General features: G+C 43.5%; 1 protein-coding gene across 1 annotated transcript in view; it reads left to right on the top strand.

The window, feature by feature from the left end:
- LOC146785615 (arylacetamide deacetylase-like) overlaps positions 1-23794 on the top strand; it is a 398643-nt gene that overhangs the window by 188182 nt on the left and 186667 nt on the right. The window contains exon 3 of the mRNA XM_085634877.1: positions 13643-13706. Coding sequence (XP_085491003.1) covers positions 13643-13706 — 64 coding nt within the window. The remainder of the gene's footprint in view (positions 1-13642; positions 13707-23794) is intronic.

Raw genomic sequence — 23794 nt, 5'->3', positions numbered from 1 at the left:
TTGGGTAGTATAAGGGGTCATGCTGGGGTAGTGTTTAGGGTTTAGGGTAATGCTGTGGTCTTTGGGTAGTTTAGGGGGTCGTGTTGGGGTAGTGTTTTAGGGTTTAGGGTAGTGCAATGGTGTTCGGGTAGTGTAGGGGGTCGTGCTGGGGGTAGTGTTTTAGGGTTTAGGGTAGTGCAGTGGTGTTTGTGTAGTGAAGGGGTCATGCTGGGGGTAGTGTTTTAGGGTTTAGGGTAGTGCAGTGGTGTTTGGGTAGTGTAGTGGGTCATGCTGGGGGTAGTGTTTTAGGGTTTAGGGCAGTGCGGTGGTGTTTATCTAGTATAGGGTGTTGTGCTGACGGTAGTGTTTTAGGGTTTAGGGCAGTGCAGTGGTGGTTGTGTAGTGTAGGGGGTCAGGCTGGGGGTAGTGTTTTAGGGTTCAGGGTAGAGCAGCGGTGTTTGGGTAGTGTTTCGGGTCGTGCTGGGGGAAGTGTTTTAGGGTTAAGGGTAGTGCAGTGGTGTTCGGGTAGTGTAGGGGCTCATGCGTGGGGTCATGTTTTAGGGTTTAGGGTAGTGCAGTGGTGTTCGGGTAGTGTAGGGGCTCATGCTGGGGTAGAGTTTTACTGTTTAGGGTAGTGCAGTGGTGTTTGGGTTTTGTAGGGGGTCGTGCTGGAGGTAGATTTAGGGTTTAGGGTAGTGCAGTGGTGTTTGTGTAGTATAGAGGGTCATGCTGGGGGTAGCGTTTTAGGGTTTCGGGTAGTGCAGTGGTGTTCAGGTAGTGTAGGGGGTCGTTCTGGGGAAGTGTTTTTTAGGGTTTTGGGTAGTGCAGTGGTGTTCAGGTAGTGTAGGGGGTCATGCTAGGGTAGTGTTTTAAGGTTTAGGGTAGTGCAGTGGTGTTTGTGTAGTGTGGGGGTACTGCTGGGGGTAGAGTTTTAGGGTTTAGGGTAGTGCCGTTGTGTTTGGGTAGTGTAGGGGGTACTGCTGGGGGTAGTGTTTTAGGGTTCAGTAGTTTCAGGCACGTTATAGTTAGAAATTAGCATTTAAAAAACCTTACCAGTGACCAGGTGTTTGAGTACATATGATGAGTGAGTACATGTATGAGTGACTGTATAGGACTGTTGGTGAATGAGGGGATGTGTATGTGGATCTTAGAATTACTGAATAGGTTGTTGTAACTGATATTGGTATGTCCATTGTTTTGAAAATTTTAGTTTCTATTTTTGAATGTGTGTATCAAAGGTTATATTAGGGGGAGAGGAGGTCTGCCACTCTATCAGCAAGGATGATGTCATCAGTGATGTCATTTGAGATGTCATCAGTGATGTCATGAGTGATGTCACTGACCATGTCATGAGTGATGTAATATGTGACGTCATCAGCAGTGCATTGAGGGGGCGCGAGTTATAGTTAGCTGTACTAACTATAACGGGGGAATTTCTATGGTTTAGTACGAGTGAAATGTCCAACTAACTATAACTTTCGATAAAACCTATGGTTTTTTCAGTGAATTTCTAAGGTTTTTTAAATGTTATTTTCTAACTATAACGTGCATGAAACCTATGTTTTTTTCAGTGAATTTCAAAGGTTTTTTAAATGCTCATTTCTAACTATAGCGTGCTTGAAACCTGTGGTTTTTTAAGTGAATTTCAAAGGTATTTTAAATGCTAGTTTCTAACTATGCCTACAGAGGTAGGACATGTGAAAAAAGAAGAAAACACACACAGAAAGAAGCTAATGAAATACAGAAGGAAGCAACAGAAGTCCACAAAGACGAAGAAAAGTGCAGGAAGAAGCAAGACATGTGCAGAAAGAACCAACAGAGGAGCAGAAAGAGACCTTGTTGCAAAATCATCCTGTGCCCACAACTTTTTCAGACAGGTACTGGTGGTAACTGACTCTAACTAACCACTCCTAGCTATGCTAAAAGACACTTAGAATACAGTGAAAACACCTACATACACTAGTGAACACTATGCGTTTGGGTACCCCTGTGATTAGCATGACCTCCTCTGTAAGGCCCTAGTACATAATAGGGCAGGGGGATTAAAACTACCTCTTAAAATGTGCTACGAGGTGCGTTTGCACAGTGGTGAAGGGAGGGGCGCCTGAGCTGACGTATGCAAACATGCCCTGTGTCCATTTTAAGTTGGGAGATTACATACCCTTGAATCCTGATGGTCCTTGGGGTCCAACTAGCCAACCAGGAACCTCTAATAAGTACCACAGAGCTGAGTTGAGGATCGGTATTAAAAGGGGGTATGGCCTCTGAACACCTCTCTGCAACCCAGCTTTTTGGCACTTACTGGAGGTACCTGGTGGGTTTGTTGCCATCCAGGGTCCCTCAGGATTGAAGGGGAATTAATTTAAACACACCACAGGGCGTGTTTGAACACATGTCACCTCAGGCCCCGCCCCGTCCGTTCACCACTGTGAAAAAGAGCTCCGTGGCACGTTTTAAGTTGGAAGATTAAGTCCCCTTGAATCCTGAGGGTCCCTGGGGTCCAATTAGCCCACGAGGTACCTCCAGTATGCGCCACAGAGCTGCATTGCAGAGAGGTGTAAAAAGGGGCGTAGCCTCTGGACACCTCTCTGCAACGCAGCTCCCTGCCGCCCTATCATTGCAAACAGCAGTGTACCAGGGGTGGGCACCCCAGGACACTGCAGGAGCTGGCCCTGGGGGGTGGCAGTCCCCAGGGCCATGAAGGGCTCCAGGAGGGGGGCCGTGCGGCCCCCCTCCCATCAATTGCACAGCCCCGGGAAGTGGTGATCTCCAGGGCTGGGGGTCCATTAAGGACCCCCAAATTCAAATACTAGTGCCCCGGTGAGGTGGCGGTCCCTGGGGCGTGTGGGTGCGGCTTGAGCCCCCCCACACAGGTCTATTATTAGCTTTTTTTTAAACCCCCCAGGGGGCAGCGGGGGGACGTGTGCCCCCGCTAAATAATTAATAAAAGCCCTGGGCTGGTGCCGGTCCCCGGGGCTTGGGTGGCCTCCAAGCCCCCCCACAGTTTAAAAAAGCAAATCTCCGGTGGGTGGTGGTCCCCGGGGCTTCGGGGGGCAATGAGCCCCCACAAATATTAAATGAAAGCCCTAGGGGGTGGCGGTCCCCGGGGTTTGGGGGTACCTTTGAAACACCCCATATATTAAAAAAAGGAGCCCCAGGGGGTGACGATCCCCAGGGCTGCGTGGGGGCTGGGTGGCCCTGCAAATATTTATAGAAAGTCCCAGGTGGCGGTGCCCGGGGCTGAAGGGTCCCCCCTGAGCCTCCACAAATATTTTGTGACATGCCCCCAGGGGCAAATAAATAGCGAAGCGCGAGAGACCGCGCTTTGTTTGTTTTTATTTCGTGGCCGGATCTGTGGATCCTCCGCACATCTCGTGATTTTTAAAAAAAACATTTTTTTTTTGGTTCTGGGGTCCTTGTGGGACCCCCTAAGCAGGCCTAGGAAGTCAGGATGTTTCCACCCTGCCCCCTTTTCTTGTTCTTCACGTTTGTTTTACTGTTTTCTTGTGCCTCGATTCTACCGAGGCACACGATGGCTGCCAACACTTCCTGGTTTGAAGTGTTGACAGCCAATTAGAATGCAGCGCGTGATCGGGAAGGTGTGTGGATCCACCGCGGCCATAGATATTGAAACTTTTATTTTTTGATTTTCTCAGCAACTACTGAACGGATTTACACCATTTTACAAAAAGGGCACTTTCTGAACCAAGCACTACCTTTTCGTTAAATTTGGTGTAATTCCATTAAGCAGTTTGCGCTGTAACCGTGTCTAAAGTTTCCTATGGGAAATTGATTTTTTGATCTCTATTTTTTTATTTTTCCGCAACCACTGAACGAATTTATACCATTTAAAAAAAAGGGGTGCTTTCTGAACCAAGTACTACCTTTTTGCCAAATTTGGAGTAATTTCATTCAGCAGTTCCGGCTGTAGCCGTGTCTAAATTTTCCTATAGGAATTAACATGGTTAAAACATGTTTTGGGACCTCCCTTATTCCTCGGCCCCTGCTCACCAAATCACCCCGAAACTTTCAAGGAAGGAGCTAACCCTAACGGGCCATACGTTTTGAAAGTTTTGCGAAGATTCGTCATTCGGCCCCAAAGTTATTGCGAAAACAAAAAATTAGTGTCCTATGGAAACTAGGTCCTAACTATAACTACCTACTGGCGACCGCCAGTAGGTAATATATATATATATAATTAAATTATAACAACGCTTCTTCCGAACTTCTACGGACCCATGGAGGATGGCATGCGTACCGGCGAAGCAAGCCAGATGTAGCAATCCTACTCGTATTCAACAATAAACACGCTCAAACACGATCAAGTGATCAAGCTTCTTTGGAAGTGAAACGCGTTGTGAATAAACGGAGATATCATCCATTTGCATAGTCCCTTGTTTCCTGAGAGCGTGTTTATTTTTGAATACGAGTAGGATATATATATATATATATTCACTGAAAAAACCATAGGTTTCAGGTACGTTATAGTTAGGAATTAGCATTTAAAAATCCTTAGAAATTCACAGAAAAAACCATAGGTTTCAGGGGCGTTATAGTTAGCTGCACTTTTCACTCATACAAAACCATTGAAATTCCCCCTTTATAGTTAGTTCAGCTAACTACAACTCGCGCGCCCGCAATGTACTGCTGATGACGTCACATATTACATCACTCATGACATTGGTCAGTGACATCACTCATGACATCACTGATGACATCTCAAATGCCATCACTGATGACATCACTGATGACATCATCCAGCGAATGTGTGTTTTTCTGAAAATTACATATGTTTTATATATGTATATCTCAAGGTCGATGGAAGAATAAATGGGTATATAAGTGTCTAAATGGATGATTTGTTTTTGAAAAATGGATTGTATAACTGACTGATTAAGTGTATCTTAGGGAATACATGGCTTAGTGAGTAATGTTTAAATATGTAAATATCTGTATCAGTCTCTCACTTTGTGTATAAGTGGCTTCAGGGGTTGGTGAGTAGCTACATGAGTGTCTATAAAGGTTATTAGTTGGTTTTTTGAGTATCAGTATGAGTGTCTGAGTGTCTCTACGGTTCAGTGGGGGGTATTACGTAGTGCATAGTTGTATGAATGAGTGACTCACTGTTTGTATGTGTTGAAAACAGCATGTGTGCAGGACCGTATGGGTGGATGAGTGTGTGCATGGGTGTGTTAGTGAGTGAATGACTGTCTCAATAGTATCTTTATGAGTAACTACATATGTTTTAAACTAGTAGATGTGACTATTGGTGTATATAAGTAGGCCTGGGCAAAAATTTCGTTCCGTTCGCGGAAATTGCGATAATTTGACATTTTTGCGTTCCGCGGAGAGCGCGAAAATGTCAAAAATTCCGGTTTCCGCAGCTTGGCGATAATTTGTTTCTTGCTCGCGCTGTAAAATGATACATTCTCGCGCGCGCGCGATCGCCTTACCTGAATCCCTGCGTTCGCTGACAAGTTTTCTTGATCCGGTCGCGTTCTCCATGAGATGTTGTATTGTTTTTAGCCATTTGCGCTGTCTCGCGACAGTTCGCGCCCGCAGTGACGTCATGCGTCGCGCGATCACGTCTTTCTTCTCGCGATCATGCACCGCGAGAACAACTCAAAACAAGATGGCCGCGCCCGCAAGCAACCACATGGGTAAGTTGGCGACCCGCAACCATGCAGAAAATCTCGCGAACGTGCCGGAAAAAAACTTCCGCATCTTCGCGATATTTCTGCTTGTTTGCGATAATTTTAAACATTCTCGCGATAATTTGCGAAGGTTAATTCCGCAAATTCCGCCCACCCCTATATATAAGTGAGTATATGTGGAAGTGAGAGATTGAAAGAGTTCCTGTATGAATAAGTATGTGTTTCTATAAGTGATTGTTTAAAAGACTAAGTATGTGTAAGTTTCTGTAGAAGTAAGTGTGGTGGTGTGTGTATAACTGTATATGCAAGTACATGGATGTTTGATTCTTTATTAGCATGAGTGACTATGTGTGTGAGTAACTTTATGGATGAGTGGCGTTGTGTAACAGGATGTATAGGTGTATGAGTACATATTATGAGTGAGTACATGTATGAGTGACTGTATAGGACTGTTGGTGAATGAGTGGATGTGTATGTGGATCTTGAATTACTGAATAGGTTGTTGTAACTGATATTGGTATGTCAATTGTTTTGAAAATGTTAGTTTCTATTTTTGAATGTGTGTATCAAAGGTTATATTAGGGGGAGAGGAGGTCTGCCACACTATCACAAGGATGATGTCATCAATGATGTCATTTGAGATGTCATCAGTGATGTCATAAGTGATGTCACTGACCATCTCATGAGTGATGTAATATGTGACGTCATCAGCAATGCATTGCAGGCGTGCGAGTTATAGTTAGCTGAACTAACTATTACGGGGAATTTCAATGGTTTTGTACGAGTGAAAAGTCCAGCTAACTATAACGCCCCTGAAACCTATGTTTTTTTCTGTGAATTTCTAAGGTTTTTTAAGTGCTAATTCCTAACTATAACGTACCTGAAACCTATGGTTATTTCAGTGAATTTCAAAGGTTTTTTAAATGCTAATTTCTAACTATGCCTACAGAGATAGGACATGTGAAGAAAGAAGAAAAAACACACAGAAAGAAAAAAAAGAAATGCAGAAAGAAGCAACAGAAGTCCTCAAAGAAGAAGAAATGTGCAGGAAGAAGGATAACGTGCAGAAAGAACAAACAGAAGAGCAGAAAGAAGCCTTGTTGCAAAATCATCCTGTGCTATGGTTAAAGACACTCAGAATACAGTGAAAACGCCTAGATACACTATGGAACACTATGCTTTGGGGTCCCCCTGTGATCAGCATGACCTCCTCTGTAAGCCCCTAGTATATAATAGGGCAGGGGATTAAAACTACCTCTCCAAATGCGCCACAGGACGTGTTTGCACACGTCACCTCAGGCCCCGTCCCCTCACTTCCTCACTGTGTAAACACGCCCTGTGGCCATTTTAAGTTGGGAGATTAAGTCCCCTTGAATCCTGAGGGTCCCTAGGGTCCAACTAGACCACTAGGTACCTCCAGTAAGTGCCACAGAGCTGCGTTGCAGAGAGATGTAAAAAGGGGCGCGGCCTAGACCACCTCTCTGCATCGCAGTGCAGTGGCGCTTACTAGAAGCACCTGGTGGGCTAGTTGGCACCCAGGGTCCCTCAGGATTGAAGGGGAATTGTTTCCCCAACTTAAAACGCGCCACAGGGCTTGTTTGCACACGTTAACTCAGGCCCCGTACCCTCCCTTCACCACTGTGTAAACACGCCCTGTGGCCGTTTTTAGTTGGGAGATAAAGTTCATTTGAATCCTGAGGGTCCCTAGGGTCCAACTAGCCCACTAGGTACCTCCAGTAAGCGCTACAGAGCTGCGTTGCAGAGAGGTGTAGAAAGTGGCACGGCCTGCACCACCTCTCTGCAACGCAGAGCAGTGGCGCTTACTGGAAGCACCTGGTGGGCTAGTCGGCCCCCAGGGTCCCTCAGGATTGAAAGGGAATTATTTCCCCAACTTAAAACGTGCCACAGGGCGTGTTTGCACACGTCACCTCAGGCCCAGTCCCCTACCTTCACCACTGTGTAAATGCGCACTGTGCCCATTCTAAGTTGAGAGATTAAGTCCCCTTGAATCCTAAGGGTCCCTAGGGTCAAACTAGCCCACTAGGTAACTCCAGTAAGCGCCACAGAGCTGCTTTGCATAGAGGTGTAAAAAGGGGTGTGGCCTCAGAACACCTGTCTGCAACACAGCTCCCTGGCGCATACTGGAGATACCTGTTGGGCTAGTTGACCCTCAGGGACCCTCAGTATTGAAAGGGAATTAATTCCCCAACTTACAACTGGCCAGGGGGCGCGTTTGCAGAGTGCTGCAAGGAGGGGGCATGGCCTCCGGCGCGATGCAGGTCTTTTATTTATATTTTATTTTTAAGAAGGAGGGCTGTGTGGCCCCCCTTCTTTTTCTAATTTACTGGCCCTGGGGACCACATCCCCCAGGGCCTGCACCCTAATTTTTTTGTCGAAAAAAATAAATGTGGCCCTCCCAAGGCCTTAATCGGCCCCGGTGATCCCAACCTTCGGGTCATGGCCTTTTTTTGTTTTTTAATTTTTTAGGAGGGGGCTGCATTGCCCCCCTCCTCAGGCCACTTATGGCCCCGGGGACCCCATCCCCCGGGGACGGCCTTTGTTTTTTATTATTTAAAAAAAATATATATTTAGAGAAACACCTAGGACATGCTGGACAAACCATATGTACCTATCACCATGACGATTTGCGTGATATTCATTAAAAGGCGACTATGCATAGAATGAATCCACATGGAATGTATTTACACCGCTAGTGAAGCTCTGACGTGTCTGACGCCCTACCGTGCCTAATCCCGGCGCCCCCACGGGTGGGTACTCTCCAAGTAGACACCCTTGTCGTTTATTTATACAAACATTGGTAGCTATTGACGGGCACATTTAATATACATGCACTCCAAGCCATTCAAAGGGGACTCGACAAAAATTCGACCAAACTATGCAAGAAACCCCCCTCATGGTTAATAAAACACACATCCACCACCGGATGTGTAATACTTTTTATTTTACTCTCTAGAAAGGAGACAAACCTCACTTGAGAGTCACAGCGTGCTCCTGGCTGAGCCCAATGCTGTGTTACACCCACCAGTGCCCGCCCAGTGCCTCACACCTCTGTGTTGTATTCCACCAGCTAGTGCATATGCAATGACACTCTCTAGCCCATGTGCACTGTAACACCACCCCGTGAATATGTCATGCCACACTTGCCTTCGCACGGGTTATATTATTATTGCCCCATCTAACGTGCCTTCCTCGATGCCTATGTTATAATGCACAGCACTATGCCATACATATTACAATCTGGGATCCATATCTTTGTCACAGTGCATATGCAAAGTTACACTCCCCAGCACATATTTTATATTACAACTTTAGAGACTAGTTAGGTTACACAACACTGCCCTGTGCATTTTACACTCCAAGGTGCATATCGCATAGCACGCGCTAGTGCCTGTGCTATCTCGCGCTCTCCAATGAATCTGTCATTGCGCACAATGTATTGCATATTATATTTCACGCCCCGGTTCATCTTATATCACACTTTTTGGTGCATAGTTTATACCATATACCATATCTAATTTTCATTTTCAATCATGCTCTCAGGACTATGTTCTATATACCACTGCATCCACCTATCCTTTTCACGGGCATTACATTTTGCGATGGGGTGGAGGGTCAGGGGGTGTTTCTGACAAGTGAGCCTGGAGTCACAGTCACAAACGTCCTCTTTTTCCTGAATAAAAGTGAGATTATGCTGCATACTTTTTCATATTTTATGTAGTTCGCACAGACACACATTTTAAAAACAATAAAGTTCCTAATACCCACCTTCTCTGAACAGTTAGCTTGCTGCCCCATCCACCTGCTCCCTATCCTCTGTTGTCTGAATCCATGGACTAGCCTCCTCCCTCCTGCCATGCATGGTTTGATGTGCTGCCACTGCCCTCCATTTAGCATGATGTACCAGTCCACTCCTCCTGCCCTCCATTGCCCAATTCTATGGCCCATCATTGACCTCCTGCTTAGCCTCTGTGCTTAGATTGCTGCCCCTATTCTCCTCCCCCCTGCCCTCCGATGTGTTTGTGCATGCCCCTGCTCCATCCTTTTTGCCCACCATGTTCCATGGACCTGCCACTCCTATCTACTCTGAGTGCTCTGTTGAGCTGCCACTCCCCTCCCACCTGCCTAGCATTGTCAGATGACTGTAACCTGTCCCTGCCACCTCCACTCAGCCTGTCCACGTGCCATGCCCCTATCCCCTTCCTCCTGTCCTCCATGATCCATTTTACTGCCACACCCTTCTGCACTCCCTGGTCTGTTGTGCTGCAACTGCTCCTCCTGCCTGCCCCACGCGGTCTGTTGTGAGGCCCCTTCCCCTGAACTCTCTTGTCTGTGCCCAGGCGATGACCCTCCCTTCTATCCTCCATGGTCCTTTGTGCATGCCCCTGCACCCTCCTTCTTGCCCATCATAGCAATTGTGATGCCACTAACCCTCCCGCTTGCCATGCATGGTCTTCTGTGCTACCATGGCTGCTCCCACCTTCCCTGTGTGGTCAGCTAGCTGCCCCTGACCCCCTCCCACCTTCCCTCCATGGTCTGTGGGTATGCCATCATAGTCTCACTGTTGCTCTCCATGGTGTGTCTTGTTTCTAGTGCCCATCCTGCCTGACCTCCATGGTCATCTTGCTGCTCCTGCCCTGCCCCCTTGCCCCCAGCCCTTTGTTTCCATGTGCAGACCCCTATTCCCTCCCTCCTGGCTTGTCTGATCCATTGTAATGCCCCTGGTCCGTCCCTCCTGCCCTTTATGGTCTGTTATGCTGCAGCTTTCTCTCCTGTCTGTCCATGATGGTCAGCTAGCTACCATTGCCTCTTTCCCCTCTGTTCTCTGTTGTCCATGTTCATGGTCCTGTCCCCTCCCTATTGCTTTCTATGGATTGTTGTGCTGCACTCCCGTCCCGCATGCGCTGTGGGGTGTATTGTGCTGCTGCAAACCCGGATGCCTGCCCTGTAGGGTCAGTTTGGTGCACCTCTCCATGTCCCTCCTGTCCTCTGTTATCCCAGTCCATGTCCCTACCCCAATTCCTCCTGCCTACCATGATCCAATGTACCATACTTGCGAACATTTAATGGTAAGAGGGAGAATTTGAAAAAAAAACTGGGGTATTGATTTTCCCCTTTGAGTTACATTGAAAAAGAGGAGATTGTAGACAGGAGACAGATCAAATAAAGCCCATTTGAGCTTAAAAACATTGGACGTTTCCTGCTGAAACGGGTCTGTTGGCATGTATGGTTGTACTACCACTGCCTCTTCCTTCTGCCCACAATGGACTATTATATTGCCACAGCCTCTCTTGCCAGTCCTGTATTGTTGGTTTGTTGCCCCTGCCCCCATTTCCACTGCCCTCCATAGTCTGTTGTGCTGCCACTGCCCTTCCTGCCTGCCCAGTGTGGTAAAATTGTTGCATCTGCACTCTCCTACCTGCCTTCAATTTTCAGAGTCCGTGCCCCTGGCCTCTGCCTCTCAACAGTATCCCAATGAACAACTAGATTGCTAACATTCTATATTTATTACAAAAGTGTGGAACGCCTGACGTCATCTTGATGTAATCAAAACTGTAATACCTAGAGTATTTCCTTTAGAAATTACATATATGAGAGGGTCTTATTTGCATCAAAATTATGGTTAGTGCTCTAAAAAACTAAAATGAGGACATATTTTCTGAGCTTTCAAATAGCGACAAAGAACTTTTAAATTATTTGTAATCTTTATGGTTTTTTATCCAGTTGACCACTTGATTAAATGTTGCACCTAGGGGAGAGGATGTGGTGTTACTTCCAGAGCTGCAGACATTGCAACTGGGGAACCAGATTGGAGTTTCTGCTTCAGCTCAACATTCTGTGATTCTGGTCAAATCACTTTATCTCCCCGTGGCCAATGCTCATGTAAAGCACTCCAATACCTGACTAGTCTGCACTATATAAAACTGCAAATACACAAAAAATAAGTGTTTTGCACACTTCTGTCATTGGGCTATACTTGGGCTACATCTGGGTGATATTTGAACTACATTTGGGCTCTTTTTTCTCTGGTGGCCATCTTGGGAGATTTATTTGTTATGAAGTTTCCTAATTTCCTCATTTACTGCAGTCTCCTCAGTAGGAAATACTTTCAGTTTTTTACTTTGGTTCCATCAAGAAGGCATTCAGATGTGTCACACATTTGCCATAAATGCTGAATGTTAGCACTCTAGTTGCTCATTAGATCACTGAAGTAAAGCTACTGCTCACCAGGGAAGTCTGCTGCTGGTATTCAAAGTGCATGTTTCAGTCTGCATGTCAGAATTTATTTACGAAATAGAAGAGGATTTGAGAAGTCAAAATGTGCCCTAATTTTTCTTTCTGCAGCACTAATCATAATTTCTATGGCAAAATGAACCCACTCATTTTGTCCCTTTGTAAATTAAATGGTTTAAGTGTTACCACTTTATTCCAATCAAGATGGCTTCAGGTGTGCCATACTTTTGTCATAAGTAGGACTGTTAGCGCTCTAGTTGTTCTTTAGAACACTCTACGAAGCTGCAGTAGAACACAAAGGAATCAACTGACAGTCTCTGCCCTTGTTGGATGTACATGTTTTACTGAGAATGTCAGACTTCATTCTCACATGACTGAGAAAGATAATGTGAATTTACAGAAAATATACTCTCAGTTTAGCTTATAGATCACCGTCCAAACCTCTTTGGGAAAAGCATGAGAAAATAGTTTTCTCTCAAACATGATTCATGATATCACAGCAGAAGGCTTTTTCACATGGTAAAATCACCTTAGAACACACCACAATTCCTAAAATGAGTATGGTACCATCAACAAATGATTTATAATGTAACTAAAGTCTTAAAACCTTCTATTAACTGCAATGCTTTTTAATGAGGTGCTATCATCTATATTGGTCCCAAGATGGCTGCCAACACTTCTTGGATGAAGTGCTGACAGCCAATCAGATCTCACGATTAGATGTGTGGTTAGGCTCCGCCCAGATATATATGTGATTTTACTTTTGATTTTCTCAGGAACTACTGAACGGATTTACACTATTTAAGCAAAAGGCACGAGTCTGAACTGAGGACTACCTCTTTGCCAAATTTGGTGTAATTCCGTTCAGCACTTCGGGCTGTACCTTCGACTAAAGGTCCTATGGGAAAATGCATGGGGAAAACGCATTTTGGGACCCCCTTTTTCTCAGCCCCCGCTTGACGAATCACCCCGAGACTTTCAGGGTAGGAGCTGAGCAGAGCGCCCCATTAGTTTTGAAAATTTCACGAAGATAAGTCAACCGGCGCCAAAGTTATTCAAAATAGAATTTTCAGATTTCCTATGGGAAGTCGGTCCTAACTATAACTATCTACTGGCGACCGCCAGTAGATAATATATATATATATATGTATATATATATATATATATATATATACATATCAAACAACAGCTCCTTTCAAGAAGAGCAAATGCAGACACCCCCAGTAAGTTGCATATTTGTTTATTTTTCAGTCATGGCACGATGTCCGTCCTGACGTGTTCCGACCGTAGACAGCCATCGTCAAAGTAACTTTTTTGTTAGATTTTTTCTTTTTTAAAGGCACAGTACAATAGACATAAACAAAAGCATAACTATTCTCATTATGCTTTCCACTAATTGAATCTGTTCACCTCATACATTTAATGTTTCCATATCATTTCAATATTTTTATATGTTTATTTCAAGAAATAAATTTTACACTTTTTGTCACACATTTTTATATGTGTAACACCAAGCCCCTTTTTTTTGCACCATCATAACGATCTAACGAACCCTGGATATGTGCTTATGTATTACCCCAAATAATTGCTTAACAGTGAAATGTACTTAGATATATTATTATTTGTGCAAAGGTGTGGTGTGTGTATCCCCCCAATCATCAGTGGCTGCATCATCTTACATTTCTGCACTGCAGTTTCACTGTCAATCAGTATATTAATGTGCATTTTACTAATGATTTCTTTTTACTTAATTGCAGATTCATGCGACTTTCTGACAAGATTGATCGCAGACAGATTAAATGCAATTGTTGTGTCAGTTGAGTAAGTCATTTACTGTTACTTTATTCTTATATGTGCAAAATTTGTACTTATATTTTGTTAACATATTTTTAATGTATACAAACTACCACTTTAACCAAACGAGTCCTGTACTTTGATCACCCTTAGACCTTAGTCTCTAACCGTCATGGTTAGTAACTGTAATTGAAAATATTTAACAGGTGTGTAGCCTTTCTGAGTCATTCTGTGCTTTTTGCTGAATTTATTCATAATCCCATCCTTTAAACAAAAGCTGTTTATGGCATGGCATTGGAAACAAACTAGTAGAACTAAGTTTACGTCAAGGTACTATTTAACACAAAGTTTTCTTTTCAAAGAGGTATCCACATTAGTTTTATTTCCTTGAGCATCATTATGGTTAACCAAATCTTTAGGTCTGGCTTAACAGAGCAGTTTTCGGCAGGACATATTCTTATCAGTTATTTCAACAATACAAACAGTGTACTTTGGCTTTGTCCAGAAAAATATTTCACTTTCACATGATACAGTTGGCAATTTGATCTATGATTATGCCTCTTACAGAATTCATATATTGCAAGGCATTAGAAAGTATTCTACATTTGTAAATTACTCTGAATCATTAAAAATGTAAAACTTTATCTCATAGGTCCATTCAATGCAGATATCAAAATGATGTCAGCAGTGATGTCATTTGAGATGTCATCAGTGATGTCACTGACAATGTCATGAATGATGTAATATGTGGCGTCATCAGCAGTGCATTGCGGGGGCACGAGTTATAGTTAGCTGAACTAACTATAACAGTAGAATTTCTATGGTTTTGTAAGAGTGAAATGTCCAGCTAACTATAACGTCCCTGAAACCTATTGGTTTTTTTTCAGTGAATTTCTAAGGTTTTTTAAATGCTAATTTCTAAGTATAATGTACCTGAAACCTATGGCTTTTTGAGTGAATTTCAATGTGTTTTTAAATGCTCATTTCTAACTATGACGTCCCTATCAAGTCCCCTTGAATCCTGAAGGTCCTTGGTGGCCAAGTAGCCCAACAGGTACATTCACCTGTGTTTCAGAGAGGTGTTCTGACGCAAAGCCCTTTTTACACCACGCTGCAAACGCATCTTCTGGCACACTGCTGCTCAGAGGATGAAGTCCAATTGTGTCTTGAGGTCCTCAGGACACAAGGGGACCTCATCGCCCCACCAGCAGTGCACCAGAAGCCGCATTTGCAGAGTGGTGTAAAAAGGGGTATGGCCTCGGAGCACCTCTCTGCAATGCACCTCTGTGGCATTTACAAGAGGTACCTGGTGGACTAGTTGGCCCCCAGGGACCCTCAGGATTGAAGAGGAATTAATCCCCCAATTTAAAACGCCATAGGGCGAGTTTGCCCTGTGATGCAGGGAGGGGGCGGGGCCTGATGTGACAAGTGCGCAAACGCGCCCTGTGGCGCATTTTAAGTTGGGTCATTAAGTCTCCTTGAATCCTGAGGGTCCCTGAGGGCAAAATAGCCCACCAGCTACCTCCAGTAAGTGCCACAGATATGCATTGCAGAGTGATGTGAAAAGGGGGCATGGCCTTGGAACACAACTCTGCGAAGCCGCTCCCTGGCGCTTACTGGAGTTACCTGGTGGGCTAGTTGGCTCCCAAGGACCATTAGGATTGAAAGGGACTTAATCCTCCAGCTTAAAACGCACCACAGGGTACGTTTGCACACTTGTCAAATCAAGCCACGCCCCCTCCCAGCACCACTGTGCACACGCACCCCCTGGTGCGTTGTATATTGGGGTTTAAATCCCCTTGAGTCCAGAGGGACCCCGGGGTCCAACTAGCCCACCAGGTACCTCCAGTAAGTGCCACAGAGCTGCATTGCAGAGAGGTGTAAAAAGGGGCGTGGCCTCGGGCCACCTCTCTGCAAGCCAGCACTGTGCCGCATACCTGAGGTACCTGGTGGGCTAGTTGGCCCCCTGGGACCCTCAGTATTGAAGGGGAATTACTTCCCCAACTTAAAACGCGCCACATGGCGGGTTTGCAGAGTGTTGCTGGGAGGGGGCGGAGCACGATGCCGGTCTTTTGTTTTTTTCTTTTTTTGAAGGGGGGATGTGTTGCCCCCCTTCTTTTTGCTTTTTTGGGCCCTGGGGACCCTATCACTCAGGGCCTGATCCCTTTTTAAATTTTAAAAAAAAAATATAGGAATGGGAAAGGGGCCAAGTGAGCCCCCCTCCTGTGGCCAATTCTGGCCAGGTAGACCCCATCCCCAGGGGTATGGGGACATTTTTTAAAAAATTTTATGGAGGGGGGCTGCATGGCCCCCCTCCTGAGGCCTCTATTGGCCCTGAGCACCCGATCCCCTGGGGCCGGCCTTTATTATTTTATTTTTTTTCCTTTTCTTTGGGAGGGGGCATTGTGGGCCCCTCCTGGCCCACTTCAGGCCCTGGGGACCACATCCCCCAGGGCCTGCTCATTCTTTTTTTTATTTATTTATCGGAGGGCCAATTATGGCCCCCAGGGACCTCATCCTCCAGGGCTGGCCTGCCGTGTTTTTTTTAGGGCCCTATCCGTTGGGGACCGTGGGGGGGACACCAATTCCCCCATGGTCCCACCGGCTCCCCGCCTCCTGCAGGAGCCGGCATTGCTTTTCCACAAGGGGAGCTGCTAACATGCAGCTCCCCTTGTGGAAAAGCAATCTGGATTGGATTTTGTAAACGAGAGCAGGAAACCTGGTCTTGCTTACAAAATCCAAGCGAGTGTTTGTTATGACAGGGCGGGAGCAGCACGGCTCCCTCACTGTCATAGCAAACAGCAGTGTCCCAGGGGTGGGCACCCCCGGACAATGCAGGAGCCGGCCCTGGGGGGTGGTGGTCCCCTGGGCTATAAAGGGCTCCAGGAGGGGGGCCACACGACCCCCCTCCCACCTAGTGCAGAGCCCTGGGGAGGTGGTGGTCCCTGGGGCTCGGGGGCCCGTAACGAACCCCCGCATTTGCATATTAGTGCCCCAGGGAGGTGGCGGTCCCCGGGGCATGGGGGGGGCTCGAGCCCCCCACACAGATTTATATATTTTATTTAAAAAGCCCCGGGGTGGCGGTCCCTGGGGCAGCGGGGGGTCGTGTGCCCCACCCAAATAATTAGTAAAAGCCACAGGAGATGACGGTCCCCGGGGATTGGGGGGACCTTTTTTAAGTCCCTCCCACGCCTTAAAAAGGAAGCTCCTGGGGGGTGGTGGTCCCTGGTGCTGCGGGAGTGCCGAGTGCCCTCCCGCACATCATTTTAAGCAAGCCCTGTGGGCTGCGGTCCCAAGGCTGCGGGGGAACCCGCGGGCCCCTGCATATATTTATTGGCAATGCCCCAGGTCCCAGGGGCCTCAATTAAATGAAGCACAGGAGCCTGCGCGTCATTTTATTTTTACATTTCGGTGGGATTCGCAACCCCAGCGCAAATTTTGCCAATTTTATTTTTTTGGGCCCTTGGGGTCCTAGTGTGACCCCCTGAGCAGGCCTAGTGGGTCAGGGTGTTACTACCCTGCCCCCTTTTCTTGTTTCAAAACATTTTTTTCACTGTTTTCATGTGACTCAGTTCTACCGAGTCACAAGGTGGCTGCCAACACTTCCTAGTTTGGAGTGTTGACAGCCAATTAGAATAAAGCTCCTGGTCGGGAGGGGTCGCGACTCCTCCGTGGCTATAGATATCAAAACTTTTAATTTTGAATTTCTCAGCAACTACTGAATGGATTTTCACCATTTAAAAAAAGGTCACTTTCTGAATCAAGCACTACCTTTTTGCCAAAGTTGGCGTAATTCCGTTCAGCAGTTCGAGCTGTAGCCTTGCCTAAAGTTTCCTATGGGAAATTGATTTTCTGACTCTTATTTTTTGAATTTCTCATCAACTACCAAACGGATTTACACCATTTTAAAAATAGGTCACTTTCTGAACCAAGCACTACCTTTTTGCCAAATTTGGGGTAATTCTGTTCAGCAGTTCGGGCTGTAGCCTGTCTCAAAATTTTATTGAAATTAACATGGGAAAATTGTGTTTTGGGACCCCCCTTTTTTCTCAGCCCCTGCTTGTTGAATCACCCCCAAACTTTCAGGATAGGATCCAACGTAGATTGACTTTTTTTGGGGAGAATTTTGCGAAGATTCGTCAAACAACCCCAGAGTTATTAGCAAATCAAAAAACGCTTTTCCTTTGGAAACCAGGATCTAACTATAACTACCTACTGGCGACCACCAGTATGTAATATATATATATAAACACAACTCTTAGTTCACAAGGAAGAGAGCACGCACATGAGGGCTGCTGGATTAGTTTTTTTTTATTGTAATAGGCATCCTCCGTCCCAGCAGAAAGGAGAGTAACGTTTTGGCTGACACAGCACCCTTTCTCAATCTAGTTAGCACCATTTTTCTTTCACATATATACTGTGTCCCAATCATAAACATAGAAGAAATATTGGTCACATGATGTGAGATAGAAAATGCATAAAAATACTTTAAAGTGCAATACAAATAATATATACATAGTGGAAATTGCAATATCTTGAAAAAGGATATATGGAAAAAAAGCATAGTGCATAAAGATGTGACTATTGTATGCATGATGCATAATCAATCCACTAAAAAATATATATATAAACAATTTATAACATTTTCTATAGCACAGGAAATGTATAACCATCTCATCCATTATGTTGGAACACCCACTATTATTGTGCCATAACTTAAAAATATATATAGTGCATGCCAAGGTAAATAAATAAATAAATCATGCCGCATATATATATATATAAATGACAGTCCATGACTGCATGGAGTGATGCAGTTACTTTACCGACATCTCCGAGTTTGCAATCAGCGAGAATGTATGGTTAGGAGTGAGGGCACAGGAACTGCTTATTGCCCTGCACAGCGCTACGATTTTCCGCCTGAACCAATTTTAATCAGCCGCTTACTTGAAAGCAAACGATAATATGGCTGAGAGAGACATTCCTTCAGATAAAGAACAAACTACATGCTGGCAGCCGCTTACCTGAAATCAAACGATAATCCGGCTGTGAGAGACATCCTTCCAGATAAAAACAAACTGCATGCTGGGAATTGCAGTCCTTATCATATTGAATTGATTGAATGGACTCTAAATTAATGTGGCTCAGGTGTGACCTACCCTACTTTAGGAGAGGAAATCCACGAGAGTGAAACTAGGGAACTCGCAGCACCCGTGGCATTTGAGAAAGGCTTCGCCGAAACGCGTCATGCCAGTGTTTGAAATAAACGATTCCTGAAAGGCCCCGCTGTGTCCCCGCGTCTCCTTCAACAGAAGAGGATTTGGTTTGCAATATATATATATATATATATATATATATATATATATATATAATATATATATATATATATATATATATCAACTCCTCCTTTCGCAACACCAGCCGGTGTTGCTGCAAGACACGGACACGAATGCGCTGGTACATATATATATATATGAAACAACTCGCAATTCTTTTTCCTTGAGGAAATCACGGGCACAGACCTCTGTGATACCAAACAGTTTGATTTATTTATTTCCTAATGTCCAGACGCGTTTCGGCCGTCCAAATAAATATATATATATTTTTTTTTTCACTGAAAAAAACATAGGTTTCAGGGGTGTTATAATTAGCTGGATATTTCCCTCGTACAAAACCCTAGAAATTCCCCTGTTATAGTTAGTTCAGCTAACTATAACTCACGCCCCCGCAATGCACTGCTGATGACGTCACATATTACATCACTCATGACATGGTCAGTGACATCACTGATGACATCACTGATGACATCTCAAATGACATCACTGATGACATCACTGATGACGTCATCCAGTGACTGTGTGTTTCTGTAAAGTTTAAATATATTTTATATATTTATAGTGAAAGGCCTGTGGAAGAATGAGTGGATGTAAAAGTGTGTGAATGGATGATTTTCTAGGTGTGTAACTGACTCTATAAGTGAGTCATTAAATGTATATTACTGCAGACAAGTGACTAAACTGTGTGAATGTCTGTATGTGTCTGTGTGTAGGTGTATAAGTGGCTGCATGGTTTTGTGAATAGCTTTATGAGTGTCTATATGGGTTATTGATTGGTTGTTTGAGTATCTGTATGGGTGCCTGAGTGTTTGTGTGGGTAGGGTGTGTGTGACTCTATGCATAGATGTGTGAGTGGGTGATTCTATGGGTGCATGGTTTTAAGAGTGCATCTGTGGTGGACTGTATGGTTGGGTGAGTGTATGTATGGGTGTGTTAGGGATTGAATGTATATCTCAGTGGTACATGTGTGACTAACTACATATGTGAAAGGCAGTATATATGTGTGTAAGAGTATATAAGTGGGTATATGTGAGAGTGTGTGATTGTGAGGGTGGCTGTATGGATGAGTGTGTGCTTGTATCAATGATTGTATAAGAGCGTAAGAATGTGGTACTATTTTTATGATTAAGTGAACTTGAGTGTGTTTAACTGTATAGGTGAGTAAATTGGACTGTGTTTAATTACTTGCACGACTGACTAGGTGTGTCAGTACCTCAATGGATGATTGGTGGTGTGTGAGTGTCTATATAGGTAAATAAATGCATATGATAGTCTTGTACGGAGTGACTGTAAGTATGAGTGACTGTACAGGTGAGTGGAGGTGTATGTAGACCTAAGAGTTAATGAGTGTGTATGTAGTTATTGGTATTGGAGTATCTATGGTTTTCAAAATGGCCATCTGAAATTTTGAGTCGGTGTATCAAAGGTTATACTAGGGTGTGAGAAGATGCACTAATTTATCACATGGATGACGTCATCAGTGATGTCATTTGAGATGTCATCAGTGATGTCACTGACCATGTCATGAGTGATGTAATATGTGACGTCATCAGCAGTGCACTGTGGGGGCACGAGTTATAGTTAAGTGAACTAACTATAAAAGGGGAATTTCTCGGGTTTTGTACGAGGGAAATGTCCAGCTAACTAGAACACCCCTGAAACCTATGGTTTTTTCAGTGAATTTCTAAGGTTTTTTAAATGCCAATTCCTATCTATAACACCCTGAAACCTTTGGTTTTTTCAGTGAATTTCAAAGGTTTTTTAAATGCCAATTCCTAACTATAACGTGCATGAAACCTATGGTTTTTTCAGTGAATTTCAAAGGTTTCTTAAATGCTAATTCCTATCTTTAACTTATCTCTGAAGATATCATGTTTAATGATTTTGATTGGAATTCTATATTTTTCAAATTCAGTGTGTCAATTTCTTTAATTATGTTTTTTTTAAAATACTTTTTTATCACCATTTTTAAACCTATTTTTTCAATTAATTCTTTTAAGAACTAAAAAATATTATTTGAATTTAATGGGTTTTTCAAATATGTTTTGTTATATTTTTCAAAATATTTTTTTAACTATATGTTTAAAACTTTATTTATATATTTTTTTTCCATGTTTTTGGATCCGCGCACCCTATGCGCACCGTTCTCGATCCCTACGTGATAGCATCCGCGCATGGTATGAGTTGGGTACGTGTTTAGTGCGCGATTGCAATGCGACTAGTACGCGACTCCCAGCCTATATGCGACGTACGTAACGCAACGTTTACACGCTTCTACGACATATATATGTATTTCATGTGAATATTAATTGAAGACAAACTCTACACTAGTCTTAAAAATAATATATTTTTACAACTAATCCTATAATTTTTTTTAATTCAATTTCGCGGATGCGCGCTGGCTGTGTGCTGCGTAAGCGCAGGATGCGTGGATCCCATGTGACCTGCAAAAAAAGAGATTTGATTGGTTCATTACACTTCCTGTTCTAACTATTGAAAGACCCCACCCAATTCAATCATTTTTCTTTGACCTTCTTTGGAGGCGCATCTCTTTGCAGAGAAGAAGATTTTTTAGACTAAGTTTACACTTAGCTCTAACTTTTTTCTACTATAAATGGCTTCAGGACAGCAGGCATCACCTGCATCCGCTCATACATCTGAGGATGAATTTTTGGAGGAGTTACCATGCAAAAAACGTTTTTCTTCAGTGGTGTGGAAATTTTTTACTTTTCCCGAGGGGCAGAATAAAGACCAATGCCACCTTGGTCACGTGCAAGATTTGCAAAAGACTGCTGTCGCGAGGGGATCCTAACAAGAAATACTCGTGCGACCCTTCATCCGAACAATCTTGCACGACAAGAGTGCTGACAGATGAGAAACACTCCTGCTCCTGCGCCTTCCACCTCATCGCAGCCGAGCACTTCAAGAGTGCATCCATCAGCCCAAAACTGGCAAGAAAGTCACATTTGCTAGTTTTTTTTGTTGTTGTTTTTTTGTCCCCTGAAGTTCATTGTTTGGTTCCTCCTGTTTTGTTTTTTGTTTTTTTCCAGAAAAAACAAAAAAAAAAAAATTGTTCAGAAAACCCAAAATAAAATATAAAAGAAGAAAGAAGAAAAAAAAAAGTTCTTGTAAGAACTAACTTTCCTGGTTTAAAAAAAGAGCTAAATTTCTTTGTTAGTGTGTGAAAGTTTAGATGAATGTATGTGTAGTACGTAATTGAGTGAATGAATGCATTAGTAGCGTATGGTGAATGTATAAGTGCAGAACTATGAGGAAGTGCTGCAGCATCACACAGTAACCTCTTTAACTACCGTGTGCTGTAGTATATGTTGCAAATCTATGCTTCTCTCTGCACGGCTGCTTAAACTGCAGCCATGTGGCACCCTTGCACCATAGTGCAAGGATATCTGTGTCATGTGCTGTTTGTTTTTCTGCAGGAAGACACACCTTCCTGCACAAAAACAATGAGAAAATGCATTTTTCTCCTTCAATGTATGCTGAACATTTCAGCATGCATTGAAGATATAAAAATGTGGAGAAATGAAAACAATTCTCCTTGTTGTGCTTTCCTACACCAATTTTAGAATGGTGCAGCATTCACACACATCGAGATTTATGATTTCTGATAAATTTAGACATGTGTCTTGTTCTATGAGTATTCAGTGCAATCATGCACAACAACACTGATAGAACACCCTTTCAATGCAAAGTGGTGTGCATAATGAGGTTGTATTTACATGGAGTATAAAAAGTACACAGAGTGCCTTTTCCTCTCTTTGTAAATATGAAAGAGTGTCTTGCACAATAAATATGTTACAAAAAGTGACATATTTCCGGTTTTAAAATTCCTTGCGAATGATAGAAGGTAATCACAGAGTTTTGTCTGCAAAGATGTTCAAAGAAGAATGATTGAAATGATTGCGGTCCTTCAATAGCTACAATGGGAAATATTATGAACCCCTCAAATCTCTTTTTTTGTAGGTCACATGATATCTGATTATGGTCAGATTACAAACCTACATAGGTATAAAGAGAGTGTTTTTAGAAACGTGTTTCAACTTTGTAGCTTCTTGCAGACCTCCTCATTCTGCATATTGAGACTTAGTTAAACTTACCTTCACAGTAATAGGAATAAAAAATAGTATACATTTTTTTCAGATTTTCATTGCAATCTAAATTCATATAAATTGCTTATTTTAAAATGTGGATCTGTGAAAGAAAAGGAAAAAGAAAAATAATAACAGGTAATAATACATTTTTTACAACACAGCATAATTTCCACAAAGTAATTTGTTTGCCTTTTTTGCTGTTCTCAGAATATATTAAATTTCACTAAAAATAGGGATTTCAATCGCACGCATCACTTAAAAGCGGGCAAAAAAAAAACAATCAAAAAGATTGTTAAAAAAACAACAACATGCTATTCTCAACAAAATACCACAAGATACAAATCACAGATATGTAAAATGCTTACAGCTAACAAACTTTTATCAGTTTAACTTACAAAAACTGTAAATGTTGTCGCTTTAAAATATTCACCGAATCTAAGGATGAATTTTTGGAGGATGCACCACACCCACAACGTTTTCCTTCAGTGGTGTGGACATTTTTTACTTTTCCCAAGGGGCAAACAAAGATCAATGCCACCTTGGTCACGTGCAAGATTTGCAAAAGAGTTCTGTTGCAAGGGAATCCTAACAAGAAATACTCGTACGGCAAGTATGATGAAACACCGAAGGACCCTTCATCCAAACAATCTTGCACGAGAAGAGTGCAAAC

This window comes from Triturus cristatus, chromosome 11, assembly GCF_964204655.1.
Source record: "Triturus cristatus chromosome 11, aTriCri1.1, whole genome shotgun sequence".
NCBI classification, from domain to species: domain Eukaryota; kingdom Metazoa; phylum Chordata; class Amphibia; order Caudata; family Salamandridae; genus Triturus; species Triturus cristatus.
This window is presented reverse-complemented; position numbering and strand designations above follow the sequence as displayed.